This window comes from Urocitellus parryii, chromosome 4 (assembly GCF_045843805.1).
Source record: "Urocitellus parryii isolate mUroPar1 chromosome 4, mUroPar1.hap1, whole genome shotgun sequence".
In the NCBI taxonomy this organism is placed as follows: domain Eukaryota; kingdom Metazoa; phylum Chordata; class Mammalia; order Rodentia; family Sciuridae; genus Urocitellus; species Urocitellus parryii.
In genome coordinates, this window is record NC_135534.1 from 90,971,887 (window position 1) to 90,998,318 (window position 26,432).

Here is a 26,432-nt window from a genome sequence, read left to right on the forward strand (position 1 = left end):
ACTCTAGTAGTATATTTGGATTTCTTGCTTATTATTTTTGATTTGTCTATTACAGATTTTTCTTTGCTATTATCATTTAGCTTACAAAAACATCTTTGATTGTACTAAGCTATTTTGAAATGATAGCAACTTAAGAGTCACAAAGATAAGGACAGAAGCAAAGAAAGTATATTAATATAAGTACTCGACACTGCAGTCTTTTTCCCACACTTTGAATTTTTGATAGCCCATTTTACACCTTTCTATGTTGTCTGTCTATACATTCTTCTGTTTCTTTGATTTATCCTGGGATTGATGCTTTTTGTCATGTTTTTAATTTTATAAGTGTATTTTTCAGCTCAAGATTTTGTTTAATTTTTAAAAATTGCTTCCATCTCTTTGTTAAATTTCTGTTAGAATATTGAAACATGTCTCTGTGTTTTCTTGAAGATTATTGAGTTTCCTTGAATAGCTGTAGTGAATTTTCTGAGAGGTATTCAACACTGATGCTATTTGATCAGTGTCTGGCACCTTACTAGGTGAGATTGTGACTTTCTGGGAGTTCTTGATGCTTGTTGGTGTGTAATGTCATTTGGCATTGAGGGATTAGGTATTTATTCCAGTCTTCCTAATCTTATTTGGTTTGTGCCTATCTTTCCAGAAACTCTAAGTAGTCTGCTTTTTCCCTCTGAATCTGTAGTCACTTCACTATATCAGTGCTGTACAGCATCAAGGTCCAGATTTGCTGGGAGTTTGCTGTTTGGGTATCGTCAATGTTTCAGTAGTAGAGTGTAAACCAAGCCCAGGTTTGTCCCAAATATACTGTTGGTGTATTATTCCAAAAGAACCAGGAGAGTATCTAGAAAGAATAATCTGTCCCCCCAAGCCTCTCTCTGAGACCAGGGTAGGCCCAGTTGCCTGATCTACAATTACTGGCCTGTGGTCAGGCACATTGAGATTCACCTGGTCTTGGGTAGAGTCAGTATGATAGACCAGCCCTGGGCTCCTATGTCACATCTGTGGCCATCAGTGCCACCAAGCTATGTCATATTCTGAGCCCAGAGTCTGCTAAAACCAGCTAAATACTGAGGTAGAACCAAGGCCTATATGGCTATGGGCTGCCAATTCCTGAGATGAACTCATGACCCAAGATTGTTGCAACCAGCCATTGGTGATGCTAGCTGGGCTAGAAGTCCAATAGACTGGGGACACACCTGGAGATATTCCAGAGCATCAGTCAGCAGGCCAGCCTGGGGATGGAGGCTGTTAGAATTTTCTCAGTGATAAGTCTTATGCTTACTGCCTTGTCCTACCCCCTGGAAATAGAGCCTATACCACACGACTCTGCCTAGGCTGATGCTAAAAGCCAGATGGTGCCTGAATCATACTATGGGGATCTGCTCAGTCTCAGTGGTGCACTGAAGCCCATGCTGCAGCTGGCAGTGAGGAAGCTCACAATGCCTGTTCCATTGTGGTACAGTTTTCTGCTTGGTACAGGGGCAGTTCTTGGACCATGTCTGTGATCACTGACCTGCAGTAGCTGTGCTTACCAAGGTTGGTGAACAGGTGGTGGAGATAGTTCCTTGGCCACCAGAAATGCTAATCTGGGTTGCACACAAGTCTCATAGCTGCAGGGGCTTCGCAGTCTCAGGAGGAGGGCTAGTGCGCCCTAGGCCCACTCCAAGGTTGAAGATAATCCAGGATGAAACTTGTTTCTGTCCCAGTGGTGCACAGATCTATCTGCCTGAGGCCAGAGCAAGTCTAGAGGCTCCATCTCTGAGTCCTGGCCTGCATATGGGGCCTTTGGTTTCTACCAGTTTCTTCCTGGCAGTCCTGGAACTGGCTCTTAAAGCCCCATGTTAGTTTTTATGCCCTGCTCCCCAACAGGGGAGCCTAGCATTGGGGTTCACTATGGTAAACCTGGTACTGGGTTTCAGTTATTAGGACTAGACTTAAGTTTCTCTCCCTTCCCAAGCAGGAAGTGTCTCTTCACACTTGCTGCTTGGAGTTGGGGCAGGGGTAATGTGGGAAACTCATTCCTTTCTGCCTTCTTCAGTGCATCTTTTCATTTTGCTGTTCCAAAAGCTGGCACTGTGGTCTCTCACCTGATTTCCTTAGCTCATATGAAGGCAGTTTGGGTGTGAACACCTGTTCAACTTGGTGTGTCTATTGGGAGATGATCACTGAAGGACATTATTCAGCTACCTCTTGCTGGGTGAATCCTACGAAGATGTCTAAAGACTAATTTTTTCCAGTGTCTTAGAGCTTTTAGATGATGAAGTTATAATGTAACCTTGGCTTTTTTGAGGACAAACAAGTTACATTGCCTACCTGGAAGTAACCTTGAACATTTGCCAAAGAAACTAGCTTTTATTAGACACCAGTGAGTGTTCTCTGAAACCAGGTCAACTAAACCTTATTATGGAGGAAATGCTCAGATTCAGGATTTATGGGGAAGAGAGTACCAAAGGTAAAAATCAGTTCAGCCAAAGAACTTCCTAGCAATTATGTCTGTCTGTAGTGGAATAGGATGCAATGAAAACAGACAGGCATTGGTCATCACTATGGTCGGACAAAGATGTGTTTGGTCCAGGCCAAGTCTTATAATTTTTTTTTTTTTTTGTCATTTTACTGCTTTGTCTGGGTGTTTTTTCTTTCCAGTTTACTGGTGTTTTTCCTCCCCTAGTTCGCCACCTTCCCCCTTTCCCCTGAAAACTAAACCTGTCCCAATTCATATATTTATCTTGCCTGCCTGACTTGATAGGCGTTTGGTTTGTTGACCCCTCAGTAATTTGCAGGTGTTTTAATGTCCTACTAAATTTGATGGGATATTAACATTTTAAAACTATTGAATCAGCTTATTTTCAGTACAAAGGTTAATACAGAAATAGTTCATCATTACCATAAACTTTGTGTTCTCTTTTTTTTGCACAATTAGAATAAAAACCTAAGGAAGGAAAGGATAACAATAACTGGTATTTATTGAATTATGAATGTGAGTGAACATAAACTTTGATTTTCTCCAGTTTTGTGCCTGTTAATGCTTGTTGTCTCCACACAAGTATTAATAGAGACCTGTTTAATTTTTAAAAATGTCTTTTAGTCTAGGTTCACTCAGTCCATCCACCAGGGGCAGTCTTTGCTGCTTGTTTTCTGCTTATCACGTAAGAAACTTCTGAACATATGAAAGTACACATACTAGTAAAAATAGCCTTTCTAAAAAAAAAAATAAATAAGAGCACGTTATATACATATTTCTTGACTTAGCTTTTCTCATTTAATCTTACAATTTTTTTTCAATACACAACCCAGTATTAAAAGTAATATGAATGCATGGCTGATTTAAAGAAAAAAAACACTTTTATTTAAAAATGATTATAAATTCACATTTGCAAAAATAATGTAGAAAGGACCCAGTTTGCCACAATCACTCACCCAATGGATACATTGTACATAATTACTATAAACATCAAAAGCAAGAAATTGTCATTAGTACAATGTGTGTATTTCCCTCATTGTTTCAACTTGTGGATTCTCATGATCACCAGTGTAATCAGGATATGAACTATTCCATCACCACATAGAGCTGCAACCCTTTGACAGTTACGTGCTCCCCTGTCTCTAAACCTTGGCAACCACTCTTCTGTCTTCCCTCCACAGTTTTGTCATTTTGAGATTATATAAATGAAACCATCTAACATGTGACATTTTGGAGTCTGGTGTTTTTTTCACCTAGCATAATATCCTTGAGGTCCATCCAAGTTGTTGCATATATTGGGAAGTTCACATTTTCTCTCCAAAGACTTCATATTAGAATCTGCTGAAACAATCTGGCAACGGATAAGTGGGAGGAAAGTCATAAGAAATTTATTTGATCATAGTTTTATAGGAAATGAGAGCCTTCAGATTGAAGACCCAGGGTGAACTATCCATTTTTCTACTTAGGTTGGATGAAGCATGGACAGCAGTTTAGAAATATGATTGGGCTAAAGGTTGTGACCTACAGGTAACAGACTGCAGGAGAAAACCCAGCAAAGCCAGCCTGTTCATATTCTTGGTCTCTGTGTAGCATTCCTTCTTTCTGGGAATCAGATCTTATGACCTATAACCAAACAAGGTGGGTCACAGAATTTCTTCATGATCAACTCTTAGAAAGGCGGCAGAAAGTTGTAGTAACATTATTGGACTTTATAGCTGGCTTTGGTGAAAAGGAGTTCAGGTTTCTATGACCTGACTTGGGAAAGAGGAATTCCAAGTTCTTGGTTTGCTTCAAGAGAGTGTGAGTGGTAAAAGACAGGAGGGTAAGAGAGGTCAGAAAGAAACTGCTACTGAGGACTTCACTTTGGGGTATGGTTTTCTGGGCTTCAAAACTTTTATCCAACTTTGTCTCTTTTCGTTTTTAAATAGTGTTCCATAGGTTGGGTAGACCAGTGTTTGTCTAACAATTTACCTATTAAGAAACATTTTGGTTGTTTCCAGGTTTTGGCTAATATAAAAACAACTTCTATGAAAAATTACTTACTGGTTTTTTTTGGTGAATATACATTTTTTTAGTATAAATAGGCAATTTCTGGTATGTATGTTTAGTTTTTTTCCTCTTCAAAATTGCCAAATTCTTTATCTAAGGGTACATTTCACATTCTCAAAGTGTACTATTTTACATTCTCACTGGCAATGTCTGAGACATTGGATTCTCCATATTCTTACCAGCATCTGATATTGACATCATGTTTTGTTTTAGCTATCCTATTGGGTATTGTAGTGATGTTTCACTGTGGTGTTAACTTGCATTTTCCTCTAGGCTATGTTGAATATCTTCTCCTGTGTTTATTTGCTATCCAGGTCCACTCCTCTGTGAAATGTCTCTTCATGTCATTTACTCATTTTCCAATTGGATTTCTAAAATTGAACTTTTGAGTGTTTCTTATATTTCTTAGGTATAAAATCTTAGCCAGCTGTGTGGTTTGGAAATATTTTCTCCCAGTCTGTATATTCTCTTTTTATCCTCTTAACAAGTTCCTATCATTGTGCAAGTGTATTAATTTTGATGAAGTTCTTTGAGATCTTTTCATATAACAATTCAGAACTAGGTCACTCTTTCAGTAGTTGCATTGTGTTCAGTTGTATGCATGTACAGTTAATCAGTTCCCAAAAGACTTATTTAGAGTACAATTAATGATTTCCAATGAAAAACCATGCTGCAATATCTATGTTATTCATCTTGTATATGTGTGCGAATAAATGCTTAGGATAAATTCTTGGAAGAGGTGTCGACTAGATTAGAAGGTATATTGTAATTGCCCATCAACTACAATGTAACAGTTTACAAGTGCAAAACAGGATAGGGGAATTTCTATTATCTTGTATTCTCATCACCAATTAAAAAAAATCATAAGGGGCTAGGGGTGTAACTCAGTGACAAAGTGTGTGCTTAGCATGCAAGAGGGCCTGGGTTGAATTCTCAGCACCACTAAAAACACAAAACTGACATCTATGCGGTTAAAAACTACCTCAATGCTTTTTATTATGTTTTCTTAATTATGAGTGAGGTCAAGCATAGATTCCTATGTAAGCTGTCCTTACATTGGTCTTGGCGATCTAGAAACTGTTTGTTCCTATAATTGGGTCATTGATTTTTGTGACTTGGTGGTTATTTTCTTACTGATATTAAAAGAGCTTTTGACATTAACGAAGGAAATTATCATTTTCCATAAGAAAGCTTTTTTCCTGTTTTGTCTTGTGTGTGTGTGTGTGTGTGTGTGTGTGTGCGTTTCTTTAATTTTTTTTTCCATGTAGAGAATTAAGTTTTTATTTGGTCAAAGTTTTCTGTTTTTCCATTGTGACTTTTGGGCTTATAACTTAGGTAAAAAGGAAAAATATATGTTAACAATTTTCATTCCTAGGTTTTCTCTTGGCACTTTAACTAGTGTAATCTATAACAACAGTTCAAATGGAATAGAGACTTTTTATTTAAAAAAAAAAAAATGTTGTTTGGAGAACCTCAGCATGAGCAGCACCTGGGAGCTGGTCAGAAATGCAGAGTGTCAGACCCTACTCAAGGCCTTTTAACAAAATCCTCAATGCATAAAAAAATTACAGGCACATAAAAATTATCCAGACACTGGAATAGACTGTTTTTCTGTGTTTTTCCATTAATGGAATGATGGGGGGATCCTGCCGGAGAGTCCCTTTTCAGTTCACCAAAGTTCCCACTAGGTGGCGCAAGGAAAAGTTTAAATAACGCTTAAGATTTGAAGATTTGAGTTCAGAAAATTGTGAAAACAAGGCTTGACTTTCAGTTTCCACGGAGTCAAGGATCAATTTTGTGAGAGGTTAATATAAAGCTACTCCAGGTCTGTGCTTAGGAGGAAGTGACCACAGATGTCCAGTTTGGTGACTTGTTTTTATTCCTCTGGTCATAGGTTTGAATGCTCTATTACTGGCTAAGTCTAATATTTTCTTCTAATAAATTCATGGAGATTTGTGGAATATAGTTGCTATAAAGCCCTAGAAATGGGGGGTCTTGATCTCCTTGATAGAATTACCCTCTTTGGGAACTGCTCTCTTCAAGCTAAACCCAGCTGGCTCTGCCATTGGCTAGTTATACCTGCTGTCCTGGGCTTTCATAAGCCCTGAGAAATCACTCTGTCCTCTCCTTCCTTCACTCAGAACCAAAGGGGCAAAAAAAGAGAAAGTGATTAATGGCAGCCCTCCCTGGGCAAGAAGAATAAATCAGGAATTGTCTCACAAACAGGCACTTCCCATTCTCCTGACCATCTAGTCACATCAGGCATCATGACAGAAAGATGCTGTCGGATCTCAGATTATTCTCATGAGCATATTCGCTTTTGAAGTAGTTTGTCAGTTGATTTAATGAGGGTCCATATGCTCCAGGCAGACTCCTGAGCCTTCAGAGTTCAGGTGGTGGTGCTCTTTTCTGGGAAAAAATGTTTCACAACTGGCTTTAATCAGTCATGCTAGAATTCCAAGTCCTCAGCACCAGCTAAGGGAGTTGCTTATTTTCTTAAAGATGGAGTGGCTGCTTATTAAGAAGCCCAAGTGAATGTGAGGCTGGCTTCTAGCGTGGCACAGATATTGGGACAGTTAGAGGAGACTGCACGGGTGGGAGCTAGCTGCCTTCATCTAAATCCGGAAGTTAAATTTACGGAATCAGACCCAAGAATGGTCATAGGACTAAGGTCTTCTCACCTATTTTCTTTGGTTTTCTGTCTGTGTTACCAGATCTTCATTATTGTAGCCACAATAGAATGAGAAGGACAAAAATAAATGAGGGTAGGGCGGTACAAATTACAGTGGCCAAGTGTACTCACCTGAACTGCAGCATCAGCGTAGCCTGGGGTGCTTCCCACTGCTGTGACAAATACCTTAAAAAGTCAGTTCATAAGGAAGAAAGGCTTACTTTGGCTCATGGTCTCAGGACATGGTGGGCTGACTCTGTTGCTGTTGGGCCTGTGGCCAGTCAATACAGCATGACTGGAGCTAATGGCAGAAAAGCAAAGCTGCGTGCCTCATGACAACCAGGAAACAAACAGAGAAAGGAGGGTTTGGGGTCCCCTGCCCCTCCAAGGGCATGCCCTCAGTGGCAAACTTCCTTCTGCTAGACTCCACCTCTTAAAGGTTCTACTGTCTCTCAATAGCACCATCTGAGGATCAATCCTTTAACACATGGGCCTTTGGGGGGTCATTTACGATCCAAACGATAGCACTTGGGAACTTGTTAGGAATTTCAGGCTCCACTCTCCTGATATTATGATTTAATTGGTCTAGAGTGGAGGAGCCCAATTATTGGTAATTTAAAAATCTTCCCCTATTATTGTATATCCAGGCTTGAGAGTCACTACTGGAAGAAACAAATAGTAAAATGCAGAGAGAAAATATGGCCCTTTCTTCACAGATATTCAAAGCATGAATGATTTTCTTTTGTAAAGGCACTGGAGCTCAGTTAGAACAGCTCAGCTCTGACACCTTTCTCCAAAGAGGGGAGAGTTCAGACATCTACGGGAGAAGGTCCAAGGCATTAGGCCAAGTGCAGCAACATCAGTCAATCATTGTTTTCAGGTTCTCTCATTCAGGGCAATGAAGCAAAGAACTAAGATCAAGGTGCTCCCACAATGAGGTGAAAGCCATGAGGAATTTAAATGTAGGATAAGAAAAGGGGGACCCAGCAATCCAAACCCAGGATCAACAGCCTGCAATCAAGGAGCAGGATAGCTCCCTCTCAGTAAGAGAGGACAGCAGCAGAAAGGCCCCTTGGAGGTGGTGCCTACAGGAGAGGATCAGGGTTGGCCCAGTCCACAAGATGGCAGCCTTGGGCTGCAGCCGCCACAGGAAATTGAACATTAGAGACTTGGGCACTATGATGTGAACTCCTAAGGAAGCAGCGGTTCTGTATTTTGTGAACTCCTGCTCCCACTAGGACCTGCTCCCAGTGTCTTACAGTCCTTGGAGTGCCTTTGGCAGTTACGTGTTTGGGTGTAAAGTTTTAAAATGACTGAATGTTTTGTTTTTCCTGCAGAGCCTAGAATTGAACCCAGGGCCCCATGTTTTTTAGGCAAGCGCTGTACTGCTGAGCTCCACCTCCAGCCTGTGAATATTCTCTGGATTCTATCATTCAGTGAGTTGTATTTTAATACTCCCCAAATCATTGAGACCTTAGGTTTGTGTCTTATGGAATAAATTCAGGGAATTGCCGGGCATGGTGGCACATGCCTGTAGTCCCAGCAGCTCAGGAGGCTGAGGCAGGAGAATCGTGAGTTCAAAGCCAGCCTCAGCAATTTAGTGAGGCCCTAAGCAACTCAGCAAGACTCTGTCTCTAATAAAATGCAAAAAAGGGCTGGGGATGTGGCTCAGTGATTCAGTGCCCCTGAGTTCAATGCCCAGTACCTAAATAAATAAATCCAGGGAACTGAAGGCCCAAACAAGACCCTGGAGGTGTCACCACAAAATTCCTAATCTCAATCAACATGCATTTCTGAGGTCCCCTTGGTATTAGACTCTACACTGAATAGATTCTTAATTCATGATCCCTACATTTAAAAAGAGGGTTGTGAAGGCTAAAACAAATAGTCCTCAACCACAAAAACACAGGATGGAAGACAAAGATTGTCATATATGAAAGAATTGTAGTAAAAAGAACACAGAAGCATTTGCCAAATTATAAATTCCATCTTTGTTATCAGCTAGTATGTATCCTAGTTTTCTTCTCTGTAAGTAATAAAATGGATCTATTATCTACTGTGTTTCCTTCCATTAAGGGTTATCTTCAGAAACAGATAAGGTCATGGACATGAAAACAGTGAAATAAAAATTTAGATTGTCACTAGGATATTTGCATAATCTCGCTCTATACAAACAACTTGCAAGTCAATTATTTTACTTATTCTTTTTATTGTGAATTAGGGATTCTCAGGCTGAGAGGGTGGGGAGTTGAGGCATAGCTGGGTTCCTCTGAGCCTTTCTGACAATTTCAGTTTGCAAAAATGCCTGCAGACCCTATGCAGGTGCCACTGGGTCCAGCGTAACCTAGGTTACCATCAGTTGTCCCTTGCTGTGTTGTAGGATTGCTTAATGGGGAATGCATTGTGTTTCTTCTTTTTACTCTACACACATTGAGAAAATAAACCACAGTAATTGTGAAATCAGAACTTTGGTGAAATACATTGCAGCACAACCCGTAAGCACATTGTGATGGACCCTGCTGGGAATAGCTACAGGTTTAAGGGTGAACAGGAGAATCAGGTTGTCAGAGGTAAAAGGATAAATGTGTGGAAGGGGTCTTTGTTTGGTTATGAGTGGTGTCGAGTAGAGGGCAAGATAGAGTGCCTCTCCATTCCTTCTGCAGAATATGCCCATGTTCTGGGCTGGAGACTCCATGCCCCGGTAAGTTATGCAGGGTGAAGTAGGGAGCTCAGTGACACATGGCAGAGAATGAACACTCAATCAGAAGAATGTACCCACATGCATAAAAGAGATTGCTGTGGAGATTTTTAAAAAAGGTACAACAAAGTTTAATCTGTTAATTAATGATGGGGAAATCAGTTCTCAATTTCTTCTTGTCTATCTGAGTCACCACCTAGGTAACCTATTCCAATCCCATGTTCCATGTTTCTACATAATGATAACTCTCAAATCTCTTCCTTCCTTTCCTTTTCTTTTTCTTTCATTTCCCTTCCATTCGTTTCTTCCATTGCCCCCCCTTCCTTCGTTTCTTTCCCAGGGGTTGAACTACTGAGCCACATCCCTAAACATTTTATATTTTGAGACAGGGTCTCACTAAGTTGCTCATGGTCTCCCTAAGATGCTGAGGCTGGCTTTGAACTTGTGATCCTGCTGCCTCAGCCTCTGGAACAGCTGCACCTGGCCCCCTCTCAAATTTCTATCTCCATACCCAGGTTCTTCTCTGCACGGAAAACATATACATCCAACTGCCTACTGGACATCTTGATTTTCTTGTCACAGTTATTCACCTCCCAGGGAATGCACCTCAGCGAATGCACACTTCTTTCTTCTACGTTTTCAGAACAGAAAGTTGGGTTACAGCTGACTCTCCCCTTTAGATCACAGAACACATACAATGCTTTAAGAAATCCATCATCCCTCCCTTCAAAATATGCTCAAGACTATTTCTAACTGCTTCACCATCTACTGCCTGGATTGTTGTGGTAGCCTCTTAATGGATCTCTCTCTCTCTCTCTCTTTTTTAAACTTTATTACTCTGGTGTGTTGTTCTCAGAGCAGACAGCCCTCTTACCCCAAAATACAAGTCAAATACTAATGTTTCAGATTAAATCTCTCCAGAATCCAAAGTCTGTAAGGCCTGACATAATTTGTCTGTCACTGACACCTCTCCTACTTCACCGCCATCCTCCTTACTCTGTGCCTCCCTCAATTTCTCTCAGCCACAGGAGTTTCTTCACTGTTCTTCAGCTAAGTACAGCACATTCCCACCTCAGGACCTTTGCACTTACCGGCACCTCCCTGGAGCACTCTTGTCTTCAGATACGGTTTCCTGGCTCACTTCTTTCATATTTAGGTCTCAGGTCTTCACCATGTGTGTTTCTAATTCATTCTAGGACACACAGTTTTTTACTCTCTCCTCTCTGTGTTCCCTTCCCCTAAGTATCAGACAGGTGTCAACCAGGAAAACAAAAATCACTCTTTGTGTTTGGAGCAGGGGGAACCAGCAGGAATCCACAAGCCTCCTGCTCTTAGGGAGGAAGGGGGGAGTCCTGGATAACCTGGTGTGAGCAGAGACCGCTGTGGTTGCGGCAGAAGCTACAGAATGGGAGACACAGGCCTAGGACAGATGCTGCCAAGGGAGGGAGAGGGAGCCACCTGGCTGCTCCCTTCCTGAAGCCCTCCAGTCTCCCTCCACCCCTCCCCTTAGATGAACTCCTGGGAGGCCTGCGCTCAGCCTGCAGGGGGCAGTACCCACCACCCAGCTCTCAGCAGAGGGCAGACAAGCTGGGCACTGGCACAGCTGGCTCTGTTTTTCCTCAGAGCAGGTCTCATCTTTGACATCTTTGGAAATTTTTGTTTATCTGTGGTTTCTCTGCTCGAGTAGAATGTCATACCCGCGAAGGCAGGGCTTTGCTGTTTTGTTCACTGCTGCATCCACAGCCCCTGAAGCCCTGCCTGGCATTCAGGAAATGTTTGTTGAATGAACAAATATGTCTCAACAGACAGTGCATCTGACTTCTAATGGAAAATGAGTTGAGTTTCCGCTGAATAGATGAGGCGGAGCCACAGTTTAATACCAAGTTAATTGTTACGTGAAAAAATAACAAGATGCGCTCTTGATTGAAGCTTGTCTCAGGTATTTATCATATCGTGACTGATAAGATCGCATTCATTTGGATAACCCTATAATTTATGATTTATTTTCCAATGTGATTCTTTTGAATCCATACGGTATTTCCCGAATGATTTTAGACTCTGGCAATTTCCATCCATCTTTCTGAATTTGTCCAGATGAAATGCCCCTACCTGATACCATTTTGCAACTAACTTTTTAAAATAACAGTTCAGAAAATTTGAAACTCTGAACTGTCAGAAAAATAAAAATTAAAAAACTGGAAGAATAAAGCAATTTTGACAATAAATGCTTGCATTATTTATTACTAATAGAATTGAACACTATAGTCTAAAAATGGGCAAAAATAAAGTATTAAATCTTAAGATTAAAATAAAATCTGGCTTTATTACTAACTAAGCAAAAAACACTCTGACAAACTACACATATGGATCAGACAGAAATATTTCTCTGTTTTGGAAAATTTTCACTTTAAGAAGGTCTACATTCATTGTTAACTATTGTTTATATTTTCTTGATCTGTCCTAGAGACTGAATGCTAAGGGATTTCTCAAAGTAACAACTGGATTTTGATTTCCCTATGAATACAGATAGATTTCTGGATAATAAGTGAATATAGAATTAAAATTCAGGATATTGTGACCAATTTAAGTATGTGAAATATGTACCAGGAGATTTGTATATGCGAGATATATATATATATATATATATATATATATATATATATATATATATAATTTGTACTAGGGATTGAACTTCCCCAGCCCCTTTTGTGTTTTATTTTGTGACATGGCCTTGCTAAGTTGCTGAGGCTGGCTTTGAACTGGTGATCCTCCTGCCTCCCAAGCTTCTGGGATTGTAGGTATGTGCCATTGCACCTGGCAAAAATATTTTTTAATTACCATTCTTCCTGAACACCATCAAGGGACTGAATGTCTACCTGAAAATATGTTGTGTGTTTCAAATAACTTCAAGACCAAAGAAACTCACCTTAATCTTCTGTGAGACAAATGATTCATTCAGGTGAGTGTTTTGAGAGAGCTCACCCATAAAAAGTAATAGAAAGATCATGATATATTTCTCTCTTTGTCCTCAGACAAGAAAAATTGAAATAGATAATCTCTGTGTGAATTGATTTCTGTTCCGCCTCAACTGCTCAAATCTCCAAAGTGAATAACACTTGTTGGTGTAGTCTTGTTCATGCTTGTTTTTAAAGCTGTTTCTTTTTTATTAAAGACCTGATTACATGCTCTTAGGAGAACCAGAAGGGATCAACAAGTGTCAGTTATGCTCATTGTTCATGAGATTTTCCATACTTATTTTCTACCAGTTAACACACACACAATATGTTACCCTGTCAGAATTAAGTTCAATGGACAATCTCCCATCTTCTGAGTGAGAAACTGTATGAAGAGTTTTGCTAACTGATTAGCATGGAGGTTATACATGTAAAACTTTATTACAAGAATTTAGAAACTCAATGAATACATGGTGGAAAAAGAGGACAGAAACTCTATCCACAGGCTCAGGGGATACCCATAGATTTTAAACACATGGGAGAGATCCTTACATTTTTTGTATATGAGATGAGTGTGTGCAAAACTTGATTTTATCCTATCTAAAGAATGATTAAATGGTCAATGTTTGTGAAACGAGGGGGAACATTTCTATCCTACTCTTTCTAGTTCCTTAATTTTGGGGGAATTGTCTCTACTGTAACACATCCTGTGTCTGTCCAATTTCTTATCCTTTTCTTTGGGAGGTGGAATAACTTATTTGATTGGTGAATTCAGAACATGCATAGGGATGAGGGGTGCAGTTATTGGGTCTCTCAAATACCAAAGGACTAGACAAAATAGAATGCTACAAAATGGTTTAATAAATGTCTTTAGTATTTAGTTATAAAAAAATCTTTCTTTTTCACATCCACAAAGCATAAAATATACTGAAGTAGAGTCAGAAATTTTGTTTTACCTAATAATGTCCTCTTAAAAGAATAAGGTAGCTCAAGATGTTTGTTGGATCTCAAACCAATAAGCATTTAGAACTGGGATTGGTAACTTGATGTTAAAGAATGATTCTATCCTCCATTTAGGCATGATTCTGATTAAGAGATTTCTTGAGGTTTATTTGAAGTATATGAATTTATCAATAATTATATATTTTTCTCAGCAGATGAACAATAATGAAAATAAGCAAGCTTAATCTTTTATCATATGATATCTTTACTCCTCCTGAATGTGCTTGCTCCTTGATACTAATATCAAATGATGAGTCTAATGGTTCTTTGCACTTGAACCAAGTATTGGGTCTCATTATCCGGGTTATGTTCTTTGCTTTAATGTCATATTCAAATTGCTTTGATCCACGGAAGAAATAGAAGAACCCTAGAGAAAGAGAATTGTGATGAGTTATCTTGCGTAACTGTGTAATGTTTCCATAGTTTTAAATCTTATGAATATAGAATTGAATAACATAAAGAACAAAGAAACTTGAGGAAGTATATAGATACAATTTACTTTTCTTCTGTCATGTGAAAAATCCTATTATTTTTATTTTCCTGAGGGGGAAGCCAAGGTATAAAGCTTAAGTTTCAAGGGACTTTTTACCTTTATGGCCAGACTGTGGTCTATGCCAGGAGTTCTCAAACTAGGTTTCAATAAAATATCCCTGTGAGGAGGAGAAGACCCCTGTGTGTTTGGCTTTGGGATTTATATTCCCATTTTATTAAAGCTATTACACTTTTATCTGTTTTAGGTTTTGAGGTTCTGTGCTAGATGTCATTGTAATAACAGATTGTATCACTTGAAGACTTCTGATTACCCCATGGTCTAGGCCATTGTCTTTGAAAATATAGTAGCTGGACTGTGCACACTAAATTGCCTGAATTTCTTTTAAAATTATAGATTCCTGAGTCTCACTTCAGTTCTACTATCAGATATGTGAAATTTGTATTTTCACCCAGGAACTCCAAGTTTTGTACCTTAAACTACATACATGAATCCAAGAATCATTGTTCAGCTTGTGTGCTTAGTTATTTTTCATACTTTTGGGAATATCTCTCAATGATGAGTAAAACTAATTTTGGTACTTTTTTACATGTATTTGAGAGAAGTTCAGCACTTACTGACCCTGTGATACAATGTCTATATGGTTGATGTTCATTATTTCATGTATGTACTTAAAGAATAATAAAATTACACCAAAATCAAAATGTGTAAGCTATTGTGCTGCCTTCTTTTATAGTCAATACAATCTCCCAAGTATGCTGATAGTTTAGGCGTCAAAGTTTACCATTACGCTGGAAAGCAGCACCAATACGGAGACCAACTCCTGGAAAGTGTTTTACCACTCTCTGTGGGTACCCTCTGTCCATGGTTTGGGTCATCTCATCGTACCTGCATAAATGAATTTGAAAGTTTTCTACTGGATTTTTGGGGAGCTTAATTCTCTTAATACCCAATTTAGACTCAAGCAGAGATATGGGTGAACAGTAGGTCTGATAGAAGGAAACTAGTGGGATTAATAATAAAAATATGGCCAAGATCATGTTTGGTTAATACTATGTTTATAGTATCTTGAAGATAAAAACTGATCAGGGGGAAAAGACCACATCATTTGTCAGACTGGTGCTATTCTGAGAAATTGTTAAATTAAACTGGGGCCTCAGCTTGCAGCCATCCTAGAATTTGACTGGATATCTTTGTGTCATTGGCAATTTGGTTGACATCAACAGCTTTATCATTTTACCTTATGTTTATTTTTTAAGTTGGAGAAAGACTGTTGAACTCATTAAAACATCTTTTACTTTGGTAAATGTCATTGACCAGAGATTGCCTTCAACATAATTCACTTAAAAAAGACTAGATTCATTTTATTTTTGTCTGGGTCAAAGTGATGCTATTGTGGACACTGTTATCCATAATAAAAGGAAAGGGTCAATTGTCTGTGAACTTACCTCCAGCACCAAATGCCCACAAAGAAGTAGGTTTTTTTGGTGCTTTGGTCACAGACTGCTGCATCAATTTTCTTCACATGTCTTGGAAAGCCAAGTGTATGAATGGACTTGGGATAATCTGGCAAGACCGCATACCCTCTGATTGCCCAGAAGTTTTTATCTAGGAACAGAGAAAGTGATTATCTTCTGATCTGTTTCCTAAAGAGAGAAGTAGGTGTCTTAAGAAGCTTGAAAATCACTAAATGCCTAGTTCCTCTCAGCTTCGGTAATCTCATGTCTATTTCTTCTTACCACTGGTTAGCTGCATATATTGTATTGAATATTTTTATTAACTGGGTTCACTGCATTGATGGCTTTTAATCAATTCTATCAAAACAATCAAGAGTGTTTGGATATGTTCTCCTAAATGTTAAACCCCACATACTCTCAAAGGGTAATAATCTGATGAAGTCCAGGTTAAAACTAAGATTGATGGATTAAATGGAAGATGCCAGCTAAATTTGAATTTCAAATAAACAGTGGCTAAGTTCTGGCATATCTAAAATATTGCAGGGGGTATACATATATTTGTTGTTTATTTGAATTTCATAGCATCCCAGATTTTAATTTGCCAAATCTGACAACCTTACAAAAAAGAAACATAAAAGAGAGATGAATTAATGGATAAACTTTTTTTTTTAATCACACAGGTTTCTTCTAGTCCCTGTGCAATTGGGATGGTGTTTATCTGCACAGCTTCAGAGAATCCCTGGATGGTTGTCCCTTTTGGCAGGAACCTCATATTAGTGCAGGAGCCCTGTCCATTTGGCTTATGCAGGAAGATTATATTTTTTACACCAAAATGCCCACTGTCTAGTTTAGGCATCCAGAGGGACAAGAGGAATCACAATGGACAAGTTTACCTTTAAAAACCAGAATCTTATCTTTGGGGTTCTCATATGCTGCTTGAAGATCAGCTGGTAGTGATGGCCAAAACGAAGCAATTAATTCAAATTCAACATTGGCGATATCGTAATAGATCCTCCATAAGTGCCTGTGTTGAACAAGAAACACTTACACATATAAGCCTCTGAATCTGTGTTCATGGAAATATTACAATCCTAGTCTTATCTTTTATCTAATTGGTTGATATCTCATACAAGTAATTTAGGGGATTAACACAATTTCCCCCAGAAAATTTAGGTGGTTGTGAGTTTAGTTATACCCTTTGGACCACAAAAATCAGGATATACCTTTGCATCCACAGTTTTGGGTACTTAGAGAGGCAAACTACCCGTGGTAATCCTAGAAATAATTGAATGCTCTCATTTTTTGCAGCAGCACCCAGCATTCTAAGCCAACATCAAGCATCCTAGGAGGAACTTCTCTATGCTAGTGTTTTCTGGAATGAAGAGATATTATCATTGGCATGCCAAAATATTTCCTCAGAGTTTCCCTGTGGCTGTAAGATTCTGAATCTATGAATGATACTCCCTTCCCCTCATAGCAATTCCTCTCCAATATCCATAACAGGTAGTCTCTCAGCCTCTGGTGGTCAGAGCATGGTAATGATGGCATGTAATAACAGTGCTGGAGTCCAATCTTAAAGAATCTTTCCTTTTGCCTGTATATCCTTATCAAATGAAATATGTCCTGATACTTTTCTCTGAAAATGTGATCATGGAATATGTAATTGACACCCAGTGCTACAATTAGATCCAATAAATCACATATAGTTAGAGAAGAGATTTCCTACTATAACTAACATTTTTTTGATGCAACATTAAGAAATGGTCAGTGGTAAGCAGACCCATGTCTAACAACTGGCTCTCCAGGTAAGAAAAGTCCTGAATTTTAACATTTGCTGCTTTCCAAAGTGTGATCACTCCAGCTAAAGCCATTTTAAGCTACCAATATGATGTGAATTGGTTTACAAAATTCTTGACAATTTAGCAATAGATTCCTTAAATCAGGTAAGAGTTGGTTTCCCACATACCATTGTGATAAATTTTTGTATTTTGGCCAAGAAGTCACTGAGACTAGACCGGATTTCATTTCCTTATATTATGGTAATTCAAAAATTTGAATTTAAATAATTAAAATTAATGTATCAAATACGTATATGATAAATGCACATGGTAAAACATTCTAACAGTATAGATGGTCATAAAATGTAAAGTATTTTCTCATCCCCATGACTCCCACTTTATCCCCAGATCCCTTGGAAAGAAATTTCTTGTAAGAAGTTGAAGTGTTTAAGGGAATGGGTTTACCTGCCTTTAAAGAACATTACTTCTCTGCGGAAGGTGGTGATAGCATCAAAAGTTAAGCCAGGGTCACAGGCATGAGGTACCATGGGCCTCCGTGGTTTGGCAGGTGCCTTAGGTGGACCTCCTTTGACGAGAAAAGAAATACCACACTAAATTAAGAAGGCATGAGGAAATAGGCCTACACAAGGACCTTACCTAAGTGAATTTTGCTTCATAATATTTCAAGAAGCCTTTTTCTCAACTTCCTTTCTGGAGCTTCCTATTTAGTTCTCATACATTCAGATTTATAATTTTGCTCACCATAGATGGATTGAATTCCATTGATATCATCCTGAGACAGTGGGTATTTGCTGGGATCCATGGAGACATAATTCGGGAACATCAAGGCTGTTTGATCATTGGAGTGAGAGAGCCCCAAGGAGTGACCAAATTCATGAGCAGCCACGAGAAACAAGTTGAACCCTTAATAAAATAGAAAATGTGAATACATGATTGGATCAAAAGGAGAATGGTTGCATCTGAGATTACAGAAGAATGAAGAAAATTCTTACTGCACAATAATTATTTTACAATCTAGGCACCATCATTTATATCTGGGAAGTATTTCAATACTAATAATTGGCACTCATAACATCACAGGGAAATTTGACCCAGAATAGGTAAAAGACTTGAGCTGGAGACTGAGAAATGGATGGTATTATAAAAATAAATAAATCAAAGTGAAGTCAGCAGTTTTTGTTTACTGCTCAGCTTTACTATATGTGATCACATTGCTTCTACTTATATTCTTCAGAGGTTCTCCACTGGCTGTAGGTTAAGACCAAGTATCTTCACGTAGCCCTCCATGATCTACTTGTTTACATGAACATATTTCTCCTTTATTCCCTTCTTGTGATGCTAACTCCTGTGGTAATGGCAGCAACAGCCCCAGATTTCCCCTGCTGCCTCAAGCTCAGCCATAATAGACCTCTGTTCTTCTCATAGCACTTCTTTTTTTTTAATTTTAATTTTATTTTTTTATTGGTTGTTCACAACATTACAAAGCTCTTGACATATCATATTTCATACATTAGATTGAAGTGGGTTATGAACTCCCAATTTTACCCCAAATGCAGATTGCAGAATCACGTCGGTTACACATCCACAATTTTACATAATGCCCAATTAGTAACTCATAGCACTTCTAAAAACAATTGTTTCACATGCTCCAACTCAGCAGTGTGTGACCATGGATTGTTCTGTGTGGAGGCTTTCATTTTTGCAGAGTATAGAACTGACTGTCCGGAGTCTCTTGGTCAGGAATGAACTGAAGCCTTGCATGCTGCCTGTCAGGAGAGCTACAACTTGTACTTCTCTGGGACCCTGAAGCCAGACACTGGGACAGAGATTGTTTGTTCAATGATAGGGAAAAAAAGAATGGAGAGAACCAGACAATCTACTGAGCCGGCTCTGTTTTAAAATGCACTCATTGTTATTGTAGTAAATGTCTGATTTTTGCTTGAAAAGTAATAAAATATCTCTAGGCCAGTGAAGCCCATGAAAAAAAATCAACTTACTTGGTATAAAAACCAGGGTCTAATTCCTTTGAATGATAACATGTTCATTCTTTTAAATAGATCCTTTATGGGCCATGAAACCACACATTATTCTTTAATCATAAGCTCAAAATTATCACTTCCCTAGAGTTTTCTTTCAGTCTTCAAGCAGTAGATGACTTCTACCATTGACGCAACACGTAACGTATTCTGCCTTGTATGGTGTGTGTGTGTGGGTACAGACCTCACACGTCATATAGGATCAAAACCCATTGAAGGGCTGGGGAATTTCTAGTGCAACTGTGTGGCCCACACATCACTTGACATAGTTTTAGACACATGGTGGACCCTCAGGCATTGTGAATTTATGAATGAGTGTGTGGATGATGCAGAATGATCATGGCAGGACTAGCAACTTTATGAGGATGTTGTGTGGATAAGGCTTTGAGCTACACAAGCACCATTGTCTGAATAGATACTGAGCACTTTCATCAATGTCATCCTGGAAGGTGGAAAATTGTGGGGAAATGGGAAGTTTATAGGTAAAAGGAACTCGTTGCAATGTTCTTCTTTTGAGATATTCTTTAGAATAATATGACTTTGTTCATAAAGAAAATTAGACTCACCGGATGTGTCCTTGGTTGTCCAGTTTTCATCCTCATCAAAGTGAGTGTCGCCACCCAGACCCAGGCCAGGTGGAAAGGCATGGCCAAGAACTCCCAAGGGGCCATCAAAATAGCGAGGACACCGACCGTGCACTGAGAGAGATACGATTCATGAGAGAAACAGGTCAGCCTGCTCACCTGAGATGAAAAGGGCCACACGGTTCTCTGGGGAAAGCCTTACCTCTTCTCCTAAAGGCAATCATGATGTCTGCAATCCCCTTGGATATCCTGGTGAATGTTAGCGGAGTAACCTTGCTCCATACCTCTAAAGCTTTTTGGATGGCCTCATCCACATCAACTTTTTCCATATCTGGAGTGTAGTTCATTATTCTTGAAAATTAACGAAATTTAGAAATTGCTGGTTATACATTTCTGGTTTACCAATCTTGAGCTGCAGTTATTTTCAGTGTGGTGGTGTTACCTTATACTTGTAAACTACTTTATTTAAACGAAATACTTTCCCTTATGCTATTTAAGTCAATTCTTTCTGCTTCCCTATGAATGATGTAGTATTATAATACTTTAACAAAGGGACCGCAAAGAGATTAAATGACTTCCCTAAGATCACCCCTCAGCGGGACAGCATTAATTTTATTCATGCATTTGCTTATCTATATAAATTATTATAGATCTGTTATTAAAAGAATTGAGACTTATTTTCTTGAATGTATATGGAATTCAATTTTATTTTAAGACTCTTAGCGAAGAGCCACAATATTTTCCACTCTGGAAAATATTTTTCACTTGTTTATATTTCCTGTCTTGCTAAACTCACTTTTTATCTCAAGACCTAAGACTCAGCAAGATGAAGGAAGAACTATCAGAAAGGTTCCAGAGCGGTAGTCAAGGTCACTGCCTCTTTCTAAGATTGGGGACACGCACCATCCTCTTTCTGGCAATGAGCTTGCCCCCTATTCTTTGAAGTCTCTGAGGGCAAACCACATGTTTATACTGGGAGCCAAGAGAGATTTGTCAGCTCTCACACACACATACACACACACACACACACACACACACACACACACATGCGCACGCACACCTCTAACATGAGTGCTTTTGCTCTCTGCATATACTCATCCATGCCCCAGGCATCTGCAGTCAGATGGCAGGGCTTCTGGTCCTGAGCTCCCACAGATGGCAGAGCCTAGAGGTTAGAATATATTTGCTGGAGCCCATCTCCTATGTAACCCTGGGTATGGTCCATAACCTTTTGTTTTGGTTTCTCTCTGTGTAAGGTGGCAGTAACAGCAGTGCTTACATCAATAGGCTTGTCAGGAGGATGGAATACATGACCTCTAAGTGACATGCATGTGGGGGTGCTCGATAACATAAAGGATTATTATCATTGTTTCTCAGAGGTTATATTCATCTTCCTTTTGATCAGGTGGACTTAACGTTGGCAGAAGCATTACCTGTATGTGAGGTTGTGGTTTCTCCATCCAGGGAGAGTGTAGCCATACTGACCCACATCGGGCACCCCACACCTGGGTGTCTTCATGATCTCAAGAGTGCGTGAGTCCAGCTTTCCCGTCACCGTCAATCCAAAAAACGCTTGCATTTCACGAATTTTGCCATCTAGGAGACTCCTGTTCTTGCTTTGAACAAGATGACTCCCTTCTATTTCAAGAGAGTAGAACTGGTTGAGATATGCCTGACCAAAAAGACAGAAAAAGGCACAGACTACCGGAGAGCAAATCTCCATCTCTGGATAAAACTACGTGGCCTGAAATCCTTTCTGGCAGTAGAGAGGAAAATAAGAAAATAAACAATGAGGAAAAGATGAAAGAAAGGAAGCAAAGAGAAAATAAAAGAGTCACCCTGTTCTTTCAATGCCAAGAACAGGTTGATTTATGAGTAATTAGAACCAGCCAAACCACACAGCCCATAAAAGACCAGACCTCCATGGAAGAGAATTAAACCTCTACCTGATAAAGAGTGACACAGCTTACATATTTTTGCTGTTACTTTCATTTTGGTATTTCTTTAAAACAAATTCTAGAAGAGATAGGTGATTATCCCTTTTTCTGATTTATTTGATGTAAGCAAATATAACCATCAACTGGACTGATTTTTAGGAGAAATCTCTAAAGCAATGTATTTTTCATGTTTGTACAAATAGGGGCTCTGAGTTACAGATTTTGGGTCCTCCTGATTGTCTTGAAATTCATCTCTGGAGATATCCACTCCTGGCAGGGTCACCCCTGCCCTCCTTTCACTAATCCTTCACTAACTTCAAAGTTGTAGCAAATTCTGCTCCCTCCACCCTGGCCCACCCTTCACCTCTCACCCAGTCCCTTGATGTCCTTATAGCTAGACCAGTGAAAAGTACCTCCTTCTTGCAAGAAGTTTCTGGAGTCTGGTAGGACTGAGAGAGCTATAAAAATGAAATTTTTACTGATAGCTGTTAGAAACAGTTATTGAGATAGTACCTGAGCCAGGTGCATGTTTTCCTCATTTTCAGCCTCTCGATCTGCAGGGAATGCAGAGGAAAATGTTATAAAAAGCAAACTCAGAGGCAAAAGGCTCTTCATTCCTCTTTCTCTTCAGTTAAATCCTGTTCCTATTTGTACAGAATTCAAAAAGCAATAGTGAGACGTGGCATGAATTGGCTTGTATCATCATTTAATTAATAACAGAAAAGAATACTTGCCATGAAGTGTGTCATGACTTGCTCCATGAAATAGACTTGATTTCACAATCACAGTCTGTAATTATTTGGTAAACACATTGTTCACTATTGAACTGAATTCATGGTGCGGTGAACCTCCAAGTTACTTTTCTCCTTGCAAAGTTGGTAATTTTTCTATTCATAAATTCTCTAAGAGTTTGCAAAATGATTCTCTTTTGAAGAAACCCAAAATATCTTAGTAGTGAGGTATTCTGTAAAAACAATTGAATCAGGAATCATATTGTGTAATTAACAAAGTAAACATCAAATATTTATCAAGCACCTGCTCCTGTGTTACCTGCCTCTGTGACTATAGCCAGCCTGGAGAACTTGGACTTACACAGACACTGATGGCAGGTAAAACAGAGGCAAAGGAGGCCCAGTCAGTTCATGAAGACTGAGAGGGACCAAAATCAGGGGAATCACTACTGGTGATGGCCCAGAGGCCTCATTTGGGTCAGACAACTGGCATTGGGGCTGGCAGTGGATCTTGGAGAACATAGGAATCAATCCCATCACATGGGATTGGCGTATGGGTGCGGGGAGGCCACAGGAAGCAAGTAACAGCAGGAACCAGCCTTGGGAATTCTGGCCATGGTGGACAGAATAAAGGGCTCGTGGAGGAGATGGCTAATGGGAACGATGAAGAATTTGTAGAGGACCCAGATAATGAAGGACATCGAAGGCCAAATTTAACATTAGAGGTGAAGATATGGATAGTGTGGTCCCCTTGGATTAGTTTCAACATGTTCTTTTCTTCTACACCACTAGTGATGACCATGTCCTCTCACCTGTTCTTCTGTTTTTCTCTACCAATTGTTAAAAATTTCTTCCCTTTCTTCCCAAATTTTAACTCCTCAATGCATAATCCTTTCCAAATTTTCCTTATCTGTCTCCTGAATAAAATTTCTGTGACATAGCTGAAAATCATACTATAAACCCTAAGTAGACATATAATTTTCTTGTTTTTAATGCTCATATGATTTTAAATCCTGTTACATAAGTAGTATTTACTCATTTAATATATACATGTATATAAGATATATAGTTTAAAAAGCATATATTTAACTATATATAACTACATGTAACTACATATACAAACTACATATAGTTTTAGAGCTTATATATAAATACACATACTATATATATGTAGTTATATATAAATCAATTTAGATGTAGATAGATTTAGTTTCAAATCATCTCATTGATCTTTGGTAGAGCGAAGGATCCAGGGGAGTTGGTAGACATGATCAAGATTTATGTTCTACATTAAACAGAGACGAGTGGGGGGAGAGAAAGGGAGAGAGAAGGGAAAGCATATGGAAATGGTAGGAGACCCTCAATGTTACACAAAATTACATATAAGAGGTTGTGAGGGGAAGGGGGGGGGACAAGGGAGAGAATTGAACAACAGCAGATGTGGTAGAGAGGGAAGATGGGAGGGGAGGGGAGGGGGGATAGTAGGGGATAGGAAAGGCAGCAGAATACAACAGTCACTTATATGCCATTATGTAAAAATGTGAGTGTGTAACCAATGTGATTCTGCAATTTGTATTTGGGGTAAAAATGGGAGTTCATAACACAATTGAGTCAAATGTATGAAAGATGATATGTCATGAGCTTTGTAATGTTTTGAACAACCAATAAAAATGAATAAATAAATAAATAAATAAGAAAATCAAAACTAAAAAAAAAAGATTTATGTTCTAATGATTTTGGAAGCTGGTGTATATGCATGTTATTATTCTTGTTGTTATTCTTTTGTGATTTTTAACTATAAAATATTTCAGAACAAGATTTATAAGTTGAAGAGTTACCAAAACCAAGAAAATAGCCAAATGGTGATATATTGTTAACAGCTGTTCATTCTTTTTTTTTAATAGCTACACATGACATTACAATGATCTTGGCAATTCATACATTTGAATAAATTGGGGTATAATTTCTCATTTTTCTGATTGTACAGATTGCAGAATCACATTGGTCATAGAGTCACCTATATACATACAGCAATCATACAGCTGTTCATTCTTTAAGTCACACAAACAGCATTAAATTGTGTCTGTATACCTTTTCTCCTCATATTTTATTCCACGTTTCTAAATAGCATGTTTATGCTACTAGTTCTTGAGTTTTCAATGTTAAGTGCTATTAACATTTATCTGTGGAAGAGGCTGAGTCAACATTCACCTTACTTCCTCCTCCATTTTCCTACTTTGGTTATAGTGAAGTTTCTGTTGATCATTGATCAGTGTTTTTGCACTTATGACAATGAAAATACTATTCCTAAGACAGCGTGTAGTGTGTTATGATAATATCTCCTTTCCTGAAGAAATTTTTCCCCTTTAACTTTTTATTTGCACATTCTTTTACAAAATCTCCAATAGAACTCTTTTTATTGATTTTTTATATATGACAGCAGAATGCATTACGATTCATATTACACGTATAGATCACAAATTTTTCATATCTCTGGTTGTATATAAAGTATATTCACACCAAATTGTGTCTTTATACATGTACATTGGATAATGATGTCCATCACATTTCACCGTAATTTCTAACCCCCTGGCCCTCCTTTTCCCTCCCACCCCTCTGCCCTGTCTAGAGTTCGTCTATTCCTTCCATGCTCTGCCTTCTACCCGACTATGAATCCTTATATCAGAGAAAACATTCGGCATTTTTTTTTTTTTTGGTTTTTGGGGATTGGCTAACTTCACTTAGCATCATCTTCTCCAGCTCCATCCATTTACCTGCAAATGCCATGATTTTATTCTCTTTCATTGCTGAGTAATATTCCATTGTGTATATATGCCACATTTTTTAATCCATTCATCTACTGAAGGGCATCTAGGTTGGTTCCACAGTTTAGCTATTGTGAATTGTGCTGCTATAAACATTGATGTGGCTGTGTCCCTGTAGTATGCTGTTTTTAAGTCCTTTGGGTCTATACTGAGGAGTGGGATAGCTGGGTCAAATGGTTGTTCCATTCTCAGATTTCCAAGGAATCTCCATACTGCTTTCCATATTGGCTGCACCAATTTGCAGTCCCGCCAGCATTTTTTCCCCACATCCTCACCAACACTTATTGTTGTTTGTCTTCATAATAGCTGCCATTCTGACTAGAGTGAGATGAAATCTTAAGAGTGGTTTTGATTTTGATTTGCATTTCTCCAATTGCTAGCAATGGTGAACATTTTTTCATATATTTGTTGATTGATTGTATATCCTCTTCTGAGAAGTGTATGTTAAAGTCCTTGGCCCATTTATTGACTGGGTTATTTGTGGAGTTTTTTGTTTGTTTGTTTGTTTGTTTGTTTTTTGACGTTTAGCTTTTTGAGTTCTTTATACACCCTAGAGATTAGTGCTCTAATCTGATGTGTGAGGGGTAAAAATTTGCACCCAAGATGTAGGTTCTCTATTCACCTCACAGATTGTTTCTTTTGCTGAGAAGAAGCTTTTTAGTTTGAATCCATCCCATTTATTAATTCTTGATTTTAATTCTTGCACTATAGGAGTCTTATTAAGGAAGTTGGGGCCTAATC

At 38.7% G+C, this 26,432-nt stretch overlaps 1 protein-coding gene across 1 annotated transcript; it reads right to left on the reverse strand.

The window, feature by feature from the left end:
* Positions 1 to 13,960: 13,960 nt before the first annotated feature.
* Mmp27 (matrix metallopeptidase 27) lies at positions 13,961 to 22,750 on the reverse strand. Its single transcript, XM_026392489.2, has 10 exons — positions 22,649 to 22,750; positions 21,632 to 21,870; positions 20,401 to 20,549; positions 20,181 to 20,312; positions 18,320 to 18,481; positions 18,023 to 18,143; positions 16,673 to 16,803; positions 15,771 to 15,930; positions 15,107 to 15,210; positions 13,961 to 14,199 (listed from the first exon to the last, which is right to left on the reverse strand). Exons 1-10 carry the CDS (start codon positions 22,748 to 22,750, stop codon positions 13,961 to 13,963), a joined length of 1,539 nt encoding a protein of 512 aa, XP_026248274.1.
* Between the last annotated feature and the right edge of the window lie 3,682 nt (positions 22,751 to 26,432).